The sequence below is a fragment of the Mastomys coucha genome, unplaced genomic scaffold, assembly GCF_008632895.1.
Source record: "Mastomys coucha isolate ucsf_1 unplaced genomic scaffold, UCSF_Mcou_1 pScaffold7, whole genome shotgun sequence".
Taxonomy (NCBI): domain Eukaryota; kingdom Metazoa; phylum Chordata; class Mammalia; order Rodentia; family Muridae; genus Mastomys; species Mastomys coucha.
In genome coordinates, this window is record NW_022196913.1 from 23,176,999 (window position 1) to 23,188,194 (window position 11,196).

Below are 11,196 nucleotides of genomic sequence, written 5' to 3' on the forward strand. Positions count from 1 at the left end.
ATACAAGAAGCCTACAGAACTCCAAATAGATGGGACCAGAAAAGAAATTCCTCCTGTCACATAATAATAAAAACACCAAATGCGTTAAGCAAAGAAAGAATTTTAAAAGCAGTAAGGGCAAAAGGTCAAGTAACATATAAAGGCAGGCCTATCAGAATTACACCAGAATTCTCACCAGAGACTATGGAAGGAAGATCCTGAGCAGATGTCACACAAATCCTAAGAGAGCACAAATGCCAGCCTAAGCTACTATACCCAGCAAAACTCTCAATTAGCATAAATGGAGAAAACAAGATATTCCATGACAAAACAAAATTTATACAATATCTTTCCACAAATCCAGCCTTACAAAGGATAATAGATGGAAAACATCAACATAAGGAGCAAAACTACACTCTAGAAGAAGCAAGAAAGTAATCTTTCAACAAATCCACACAAATCTAATTCCACCTCTTACAACAAAAACAACAGGAAGTGACAATTACTTTTTCTTAGTATCTTAATATGAAAATTAATATTACCAACATATCCTAATTGATTGAAATCCAAAAATATGAGGAATTTGAAATTTGTTGATTATCATCCAATGATCTCTCTGATTTGGTAATTGGAGAAATAGGTCCAACCTGTACAATCCATATACACTTTCAGCTTGTTTGTGACAGTGTCTTGCTGTGTACCACATAATGGTATTGAAATCATGCTTCTATCTCAGTCTCTCTATAAGTAGTATTGTTTATTTGATGTTATTACACTATACTATGGTTTTCAGAACAGCTTACATATTTCAAAAATTTATACAGCCAAAAGAAACATAGACAATTAACTTAGAAGGTAGCTTGTAAGAGAACAACAAAGAGTGAGGCTGAATGCTTTGCTTGATGTTTGTGATTATTGTATCAAGTTTGAAGAAGAGAACTTTATAAGTTACTCTTTCTCTGAGATGAATGCTTTTCAAAATCATCACAGCCAATGAACCAGATTCTTACCCTCACCTAATGTCAGTGCCACCCTCCAAGCAGAACCATTGTTCATTGAAACAGTTGGTGAATGACTTTATGGATAGACCATCTTAATACATACACCATTTCTTAAATGAATGTAACCTGTTCTCTGTGGGCTGGGAATAAAAACAATCACTCCAGTCAAATAGTTTTGACCATAGCAGGAAGTCTGTATCCAAAATTTGTGGTTACAATTCATTCCTTGGTGCAGCAGAACTGTCAACTCTTAGCTACAATGGAGGTAAAATCCTTTGGTGATGTGAAGGTCATTAAAGTACAGCCTTATTATAATGAACTCCAATGTCTAAAAATTGTTCTTATTTTGGACTTGTACCAGAGTAAGAGCCAAGATTTTAAGCTCTACTAAAAACAAAACAAAGAAACAAAAGACTTTATCTATTTATATTCATTTAAAAAATACTAGTAGTGATATATTATTTTAAAACATATAGTTAATATATTTGGAGTTATTTCAAATTTATACTGAGACAAATGTATGTATTTTCAGTATTGCTATAGACAAGCATCTACATAAGACTGTTCAATTGATTGTTGTTTTATATCAAACAATTTTTATAATACTTATTTTTATTGTTACGATATTTTATACATTTTAAAGAATATAACAAAATAAAAAAATGAAAGGTATGGCAGGTATTGAAGGAGTGTCTCTGGGAGGAGTTGGGGTACAAAAGGGAAACAAGAATATGATGTTATTCTATTTACTTAAATTATATTTTTAAATGTTAACAAATTCAGATAAATTGAAATCATGTATCTTTTCTCATCATAATGCAATAAAACTTAAATCAATAAAAAAAAGATTGGGTATGGAATTCTGTCTTCTATGGATGAAGATCTGGAGTTGAATTGATGATGTCTTTTTGAAAACTTTGTATAAATATTGAAAACTATTTTATATTCTCAAATTACAAGATAAATTGATATAAAATAAATTATATATGTAGGTCTACTTCAGAAATTGGAAAGAATTGTGGTTAAATTTTCATAAACAGTAAACTATAATTGGTTGGGTGAGTGGCACTTTTCCTTGACTGGTTGAGAAAGAATGTGGTTAACCTATATGAAGAAGAGATGTAAGTAGTTAGAAAACTGTGGTCATGCCCAGTGGTGTTGGAATGAAGACAGTATGCATAAAAGCACAGTCTTAACACTTGAGTATTCCATGAAACCACCGAGACCTTCTTGTGCTATTACCTTGCACCTTCTATTGGGAGTTCTGTGGTTCTGAGAAAGGCACTGGGGATATCTGTGGAGTAAAGGACTGCCCTCATGAGTGGGTCTGGGCATCCAACACCCTTTACTCATATTATTAATGCTCATATTATTAGAATATTTAAGTCTTAAGATTATGAAAAAAGATACCACTATGCAACATAAAATGCTTGAAGACCTGGAACTTGACTTTTTCTTTGTTCCAGTAACATAATGGGAAATCTACCATGTTCCCCCTTTGCACATAGTTTGAAGATTTCTTTTGCCTGCATTACAATATTTGGCAAAATGGATTCAATGTCTATTCTGTAAACATTGACACACCTCTGGTATGCCAGGTTTAGAGATTGTGTTGTTTTGTTTTATTTTACAGAAAATAATTTTTATTTGTTGTACTAAAGTACTTTAAATTTTTATACCAACTAACATTTTAATACACAATATATTATCTCTCAGATCTGTGTTGCAGGAAATATTTAAAAAGGCACTATCCCGCGCTAGGTCTGGCTACTCTCTGGCTCCTATGACCCAGCTGTCTCCATGGCTAATCCCAAGCTGTGACCACCCGTCTTGATGTTCTCTTGCTGCTGCAGATTCTACTCACATTCCTAGCTATCTATCCACCCCTTTTTGTTAGTGGTCACCAATCCCAGTCACCTGGTAAAATCAAAACTCTAAAGGCTTGTAATTTATCAGTCAGATCTATATTAGTAAATTCTCAAGCCACAAAACGCCCATACAGTGAACTCAAAACTCAGTTGAAATAACCATAAGCTACACAGCTAGATGAGGCAAACATACCCCATCTAATATTTAATCAGCCTGTATGTACCAACAGAGGTCTGCGCACCTGCAGTTGTGGTGTCCTCCAGGAGAGGGACCGCTGAAGAGCAAGAAATCTATCAAACCTCTGGTCCCGCTGACAGAAACCTCCTGTGGCAAGGGAAGCCCCCAGTGACATTCCCAGAACTGTTCTACCACAGGCAGAAGCATCAAACCTAGATGGAGTGACAGAGAAGGCAGGATCAGAGGTAAAGTTTTAATCTGAAACTGGAAAATAATCCAGGAATCCCAGGTTCACTATTCTTAAGGAGTGTCTCTGATCTCTGCCACCATGCCTGGCAAGATAGAGCTCATGATCCAGTCTAGTGGGATTTTCAACAACTATTTATAAAACCTAAGTACCAGCTAAAGTGCTTGGTCAGCATTCCAGAGTGCCTAGAATGAGCCCCATGGCAACTTGCAAATAGGTACCCGTCCATCTCTAAATTGGCAAACGGTGATAAGTGTGCACCTGACAACTGTGTAACACAATATACCCAGCATGCCTTTAGATGAAATGGCCCAGAAATTACAAGACTCCTGGTACAGAGCTAGAATTGGGCACCCAGATAATGAGAAATGTTAATAACTTGACATTTTATTTCAGGAGGTGTATACTGAAGTCCAAGAATTCAGTGGGAAGACAACTGCAAGAGGGACAAAGGGGGGTACTGTGGAGGATTGATAGCTCTGAGAAAAGTACAGCTCACAGTTGAGATGACTCTTCCCTGTTTATCAGGAGAGAACATTGTTATCTACAGAAGGAGTTGAGGTCAGCTCACTGCAGAGCAGAGAACGTGGCAAACACTGATACTGTCAGAGTGACTATTTTAATATCAGGGCAGTTGAGTTTCCTCCTTGGCTCTAGAGGGTTCCACAGAGTAGAAAGCCTGCCTAGCTTTTCAAGTCTGAGTCCTCTAGCTGGCACACTGTGCTTATATCACATTGTATGCATTAAAGTGGCAATAGCATCATTCCGAAATCAAGACACTGGAACAATAGCTCACAGAAGAGCAATACTGGGGGCTGGTTTGAGGGAGGGAACACCCGAGTAGCTTTAGAGGGGGAGCAGGCTATTTGCCTGTTTTGGTGCTGCTCAACCTCTGACTTGTGATTGTTGGATGCCACCTCTTTCTCTACTCATGGAACCCTAACTGAACCTGAAAATGAAGACTGCCCGTTGTCGGAAGCTTCTGGAACTCCGTTGCTGCCTAGCTTTGGCCAGGTGCACAGAGGACCACATCTTTCTGTTAAGACTGTCAAGAGGGGCCATCTTTAATCCCACAGATCTGCAGAGGAAGGCAGATCTGTGTGAGTTTGAGGCCAGCCTGGTCTGTATAGCAAGTTTTAGGACAGCCATTGCATTGAGCATAGGAAAAGAAAAAAAAAAAGCCTTTTAGGCAAGTAAAAATAGCTTAGTCGTGAACCTTACTACACCCAAGGCTGTACCTGCTAACCAGAACCCAGTGACATCACTCACTCAAGAGAACCTGGCACAGGCCTAGATGATGGATAAAAGCAGAGACCAAGTGCAAGGCTCTGCTTTGCACATCAAGAGAGACCTTGATCTGTCCTGTAGCTGGAGAGTCAGTCTCAGGTTGAACCAGAGACTTCTGTTTGAGAGTGGACCTGTTCTTTAGCTAAGATTTGTGGCACAGATGAGCAACCCTGGGGAGATAGGCTTAAGACCATAAGCAGCAATTTAGAGTGTGAACTTTGTGTGTTGACTCTCAACACAATAAAAATGTAACTTTTGTTTTACTAACTACAGGTCTTGTCTCTACCTTTCTTGCTTATGGCAGTTGCCTTAGTCAGCAAGAGCACATAGAGAGACTTTGCCTCAAAAAAACAAAAACAAAACAAACAAACAAACAAACAAACAAAAAAACGACAAAGGGATTGCTGGTCCCACTTATTTCTTGGGAAAATTGTTGCACCAGAGTGTAGCACAGGAATCTGGGAGCTGGCAAAGTGCAGCACTAGTGTGTAGAAGATGACCCCTCTGAACATGGGCTTTCCCACTCGCAAGCCTCATATTCAAATTTAAATAAGTGTCACAGTAGTCACTCTACTCCTCTGGGGCAAGCTGCCCTACAAGGAACTTTCCTGCCATATCTCCTCTTCGTCTCTCCCTCCCCCACGGGTTTGAGCCTCTGGAGGGTGGATGGACTCATTCGTTCGCCACTCAAGGTGTTTAGAGGGGCAGTCATTTGGTGTTTTAGAGACTTGAAGACTCCTCACCACCTCTTCATGTTCTTTAATTGGGGGACAGAATCAGAGCCTTCTGACTTTCCTCGCTGCAAACCTCCTGTTATCCATGCCCCCTCCCCACCCCCCAGCTGCCTCCAGGCCCTGGGATTGAGGGAAGTCTTCCATCTTTATCACTTCTTGACCATCTCCTCCATCACTGTGGGCGTTTGGCATTTGGCTTCTTCCCTCTATTTCCATGCACCTCACTACTGACGGTGTCACCCCTAGTGGCCACACCTCTGCTCTATCTCTTTAAGCCAGTCCTGTCGCCGCGCCCCTCCCTCACCCGTTGCCTCCTCAGCTCCTCACGCTTCAGCTGCTCCTCCTCCCGCTCCTCCTCCTCCTCCTCTTCCTGGGCTCCTCCGCGCCGCTCCCGGCTCGCTGCGCGCTCTGCTCTTCAAGCTCTGCGGACCGCAGCAGCCATGGCCGACATCAAGACGGGCATCTTCGCCAAGAACGTGCAAAAGCGGCTCAACCGCGCGCAGGAAAAGGTCAGCAGAGGGCGGCGGGCTGCGGGGCAGGTGGCTCGACGCTGTGCGGGAGTCGATGGGAGTGCTGGCCTTGCGCTGCAGGGCCGTGGGATCAGGTGCAGCGCGCTGCGGAGCCCGAGCAAGCGCCGGGTGGAGGAGTCGCCTGTCTCTGCTCCCAGCGATTGCAGCCGGGCAGGATTCATCCAGGCAGCGTGGGCACGGCCCCGCAGTGGGTCCGCCGGGAACCCGCAGACCTCTGTCCTCCCCCGACTCCCAGGCTCTGAGTGCTACAGACTCTCAGAACCCGCCCAGGGTGGCCACTCTCCTGAGCACGCCTCCTGGGACCAGGGGTAGCAGGTGCAGCTGCTCTCTGGCTTCACCCCGAGCGGTCCGCTTCCCTGGGCGCCTTCACCTCTCGGCGCCCGCATCTCCTGAGCTCAAGCTCTCCCGCAAGCAGCTCAGGCGTCCACGACCGCAGATCCGGGAGGGAGATTGTCGCAGCTCTTCACGGGTGGGGGTGTTGTGGCTATTTGAGTGAGGTCGGTCGAAATGAACGACTTAAGCAAAGAAGACACCCCAGATGTGCGTGGACCAATGGGATGTATAATAAACAACCAACATCTTAGTACAGTGGTGAACTGGAGTTGCAGAGAACGCACATTTCGCCCTAAGTATCTGTGTAGGTTTTGGAAGCTAATGCCCACTGGAAGGTCAAAAATAAACAACCTCGACCTCAGAGTTTTCTGCACATCTCTGACAAAAATGCTTGTTTCTCTGCTTAAGAAGCAGCAAAACAAAACCTACTCCTATCAGAGGGGCTGAGGTCGCAGTGTTTTGCCAGCCCAGGAGTAAATTTGGTATTGTAATTTATGTCTTTACCGGAGGGATATGATCCATAGCTAGCCCAGCTCTGGACAGTAGAGAGTGTGTGTGGTGGTGGCGGGGGCGGGGTAGCGGGCTGCATTTTACAGGCACTGGGCTTCCTAGCTTCCCTGATTACTATATTTGACCCCTATGAGGTCTTCGTTTGTCCCAAGCAGAGGACGTTTGTATTGGAGCTTGAACATTGTATTTGAAAGTGAACCTGGGCTAGTGGTAAATTGAGCTGTATTTGCTTCATATGGCATTAATTTCTGTCTCTGGAATGAGGAGGATGTCAGGTGTTTTCTTCTCTTTCTGGAAATGAGATTGTCCTTCTTCTTCACTCTGACAGCATTTACCCTCTTTAGAAGTTCTAGCTGCCCCCTCTCTAAGCTGCCTCAAAGGCTGAGCCCAGGAACAGGAACTCTGCCAGGTTTAGTGGCTGCATGTAGTCCTCCCTCCCTGCACACATGCACCTTCCCAGCCCTGTAAGAGGATTGTATTGCTTTTAATATCTACTCAAGCTCATCCTGAACTCCAGGATCCTCCTCCTGCCACTCCCTCGGAAGCTGAATTAGCCAAGCTACTTGTCCCCTTCCGTCCCCAGATGCTTTCCAGAGAATAGCCAGATATCAGATGCTTGCCAAAGACGAGATTTGGACAAGACTTTGTCGTCATTTTCCCACAGTTTTATTTCACCCACTAGTCCCCTCCCCCGCCCCCAAATAATCACTTAAATCTTTCGTCTGTGGCTTTTTGCCGACTCGGCTTTCCATCTGTGAAGTAATTTTGTGATATGGTCTGCTTTTTCCCATATTAATCTAGGCCACCAGCTGTTAATATGGTCCAAACAAATGAAGGGAACTGTAATGTTTCTGACAGAGCGTCCTGGCCTATATGAACTGTTGAACCAAATGTATATTATGTTGGCAGATGTGGATAGTGGCCACTCTTCTATAACTGGGAGTTCATGGTTCCTTTCACAAGTCGCTTCTTTTCTTCCCTGAGACCATTGCTTATGTACTGTACTTGTTATACTGCAAAAGGGACTCAAGGCACCAAGGATCTGAGAGGAGGGGTTCTGTCCCTTCTTTGAACCTGGTCAGCACTGGAATAGGGTGGGCAGGAGGGGATGCAACTGCCCAGCGAAGCCCATCTGGCAGCTGTGCTTGTTGGATTTTCCAGTTGGTGCCCTCGGCTGCTTCTTTGGTCTCTTTCTCCCAAAGCAGAGGTTGACCTTCTTCTCAGCTCTGCTCCACTCAGTGGCTTGAGCTCGGTTGGGTTACAAATGCCTTACTGTAATGACTCTTAGAGATGATGTATACCTTTCTACAAATTTAAAAAGTATGTTTTTTTTCTTATTAAAAGTTAGTTAAAGTTCATTGGAAAAGGAATTAAATTTACATGTAAACAGGAACTAAATCCAACAGATTAGGAATCTCATAGTTCTGCTTTTTAAAGACTTTATTCTTCAGTTCTTAGGCTTTTGGCCAAGATAGAATGCAGAGTGTTTACCATTATCTGACATTTGGTCTACTAGGCATTCCACAAACATAGGCACATGTCTATACAACTGAACAGGCTTACAATGTGCAGTTGGGTAAGCCATTTATTTCATTTCATAATTGTGAACTGTCTTCCATCCATGTACATATTTTACAAAAGCACATAAATGACTGAATATAATATTGGAGCATACAAACTTTAATGAATTCCATGTTTTGTATATTCATTGTCAGTTGTTTCTTCATATAAACGCAAGCCAGTAAGACTAGGAACAATATTTGTGCAATCTTCATTAGGACCTTAGGTCAAATTCTAAAAATATGCATATTCTTATTATGGCTGAATTGCTTCCTGATTATTTATACCTTTTTTTTTTTCTTCCGTCAGTCCATGGGACACTAGCCAACACCAAGTAATAACATTTTGATGTATCACTGGGAAAAGTAGTTTATTATTAATGCCTTTGGGAACAGAACTGTTACATTATCCTTCCTTTTCACTTTGTGAAATTTTGTGTGATTATTCATTTTTCACCTTGTCCATATTGTTATATGTAAGGGCAATGATGTTACTAATTTTAAGGCTTAAAACATTTTTCTACTTTTTCATTTACTTTTCAAAAGTCTTTTTATGATAATGAGTGTTTATGTTTATGTGAGGATACACTAATCTATCATCATAAATCTATCAAGTGGGTTGCATGGCTTTTCTTTGAGGTGGGTAAGTCAGGATCCTGACAACTGTCAGAAAATTCACACTGACTTAAAGAAAAGAAGAATTTAACCACTTATAATAAACCTAGATAATAACTTATATTTTGACCTTGCTTAGACATTTGAATGATTTTTATTATATTAATTTGTATGTATTAAGCTATATGCCTATGCATTCTTACACATACATAATTATATGCATATATATGTGTATTATACATATTAAATAATGTAATTAACCCAGGTACCTTCACTACTCCCATTTATAGATTAGGAAGGGTTGATGACACAATTAACTTATAGCGAATCTGCTTCGCACTTGAGCAGTCCAGGGCTTGCCCATTGCTCTCCCACAGTACTTCCTTTTGATTAAGACCAGACAAACTTGAGGCCTCCGTGGAGTCAGGGCTTGGGTGGGTGTCTTTCTACTTCCTTCTCTTAGTGGCTCCAGGAAAGCACATTTCTTTCCTTCAGAGTTTGCATAGAATTTTTTTTTGGGGGGGGTTAGGGGATAATACTTCCTGGCCCCAGTAGATTTTTTTTTTTTTTTATCTATCTTGAAAAGAGAAAATTTCCCATGACTAAAGACTAAGACCATAGTTGGTTGGACCCGAGTCGTAAGCCATTGCTAGAATAACTGGGGACTGAAAGGCCTTGAACTGTGTGGACTTACAGTGGAAGAAGAAAAAAGATTCAGAGTGCAGAAGAAAGTAGGCTAGCAGAATGAAAGCTGCCACCGGAGGATCTCTAGGAGGCCGTCTCTTCGGGGTTATGGAAGTGACCACATATTTAATCATTAACCATTTAATATTTAAAAATGCTCATCAAATTGACATATCCATTACTTTAAAAAAATCAAATATTAGTAAGAAATACTTAGCAGTGTCTTTCCTGTCCTCCCAACCTCTAGCTTTGATTTGCAGAGTTTTCTTAAAATAATGTTTCTACAGCTATTTATTACCTTCCCCGTCCATATATATTTGAAAGTGATAGGCAAGCACTGAGCCCATTCCCACTCGCCTCTTTACTACCCATCCCACCATATATCAAAGACTGTTATACATTCAGCTGCTGAGTGTGCATATGGATATCCGCGAGGGCCCTCCAGATCAAGTTGCTGAATGGCTTATGTCATTCTAGACACTGATCTGTCCTCTTGTTTTTCTAGTTCTTTGTCTTTTTGTGTTCAAGGCTTTTAATTCCCTTGGTGTTGATTGTGTTAAGAGAGCCTTTTCCCCACTTGCCAATTACTTATTGGTAATTTTGTTTATTTCCCTTAGGGACTTGTCCCTGAAAGCCTGTTGCTTATCTTTGTGTGGCTTGTGTTTTTCTTGTTTTATAGAAGCTTTGGTATGTGAGCATATTCATCTGTTGTCATATTTTGTTTTTATTTTCTCCCTTGATTATGCCACCATGCCAAGCAGTAAGTGTATCACTTTAAGGGAGACTCAAATATCATAATTCTCTGAGTTTTGTGAAATTGGAAGGATTTTGCTGCTTGCTTGCTTTGCTCTTCTGGAAAGAGATCATTCTTATGTGTCCTGTCCATGATAGAAATGTTAGAGTTAGTAGGTTGAACTGCGTAGAATTTCCATTTTAATAAGTCAGTTAGATATTGATAGACTCATGTGGTTCTTTTCAGTGTTAATTGAATGAAATGAAAAGAAAAAAAAATGTTGTCTCCTAGCACATGCCTAGCAATGTGGCATGTGGGGTTTCTGAGAACTCTTCCTTTGTTGATGGTAACATTTGGGTCTATTATTAGGTGTGAGCTTTTACCGGTGTGTGTGCATATATCTGTCTATATTTGTTTGCCTAGAGTATCCTTTCTGTGAGCCTAGGAGTCTTTCTGCAGAAGAATAGCTTATCTGGTCATGGTCACGTCTGGGGACACTACCAACACTCGATTTCTGGAGCATATCTTGATTTCCCTTTCTAATTTCCCGAAGGCCCTGGTGTTGCCTACTTCAAACTTCAAGGAGGGTCTACTGTTCACCAAAAAGCATATATTGGAAACTTAATTCTTAGACAGCAGAATTGTGAGGAGGGGTCTGATGAGAGGAGCTTAGGCCATGAGAAACAGCCTCAGGGATGTATGGATGCTAATTAATTAGGGCTTGCAGCTGCCTGAGCGCTCTCTCTCTGTCTCTGTCTCTCTCTCTTTGTCTCTCTCTCTCTCTGTCTCTCTCTGTCTCTCTGTTTCTCTGTCTCTCTCTGTCTCTCTGTCTCTGTCTCTGTCTCTCTCTGTCTCTCTCTGTCTCTCTGTCTCTGTCTCTCTCTGTCTCTGTCTCTGTCTCTCTCTCTGTCTGTCTCTGTCTCTGTCTCTCTCTGTCT

General features: G+C 41.7%; 1 protein-coding gene across 1 annotated transcript in view; it reads left to right on the plus strand.

Moving 5' to 3' along the window:
* The first annotated feature begins 5,585 nt into the window (after nucleotides 1-5,585).
* Amph (amphiphysin) overlaps nucleotides 5,586-11,196 on the plus strand; it is a 211,533-nt gene continuing 205,922 nt past the window's right edge. Inside the window, exon 1 of the mRNA XM_031359752.1 lies at nucleotides 5,586-5,803. Coding sequence (XP_031215612.1) covers nucleotides 5,735-5,803 — 69 coding nt within the window. The 5' untranslated portion in view covers nucleotides 5,586-5,734. The remainder of the gene's footprint in view (nucleotides 5,804-11,196) is intronic.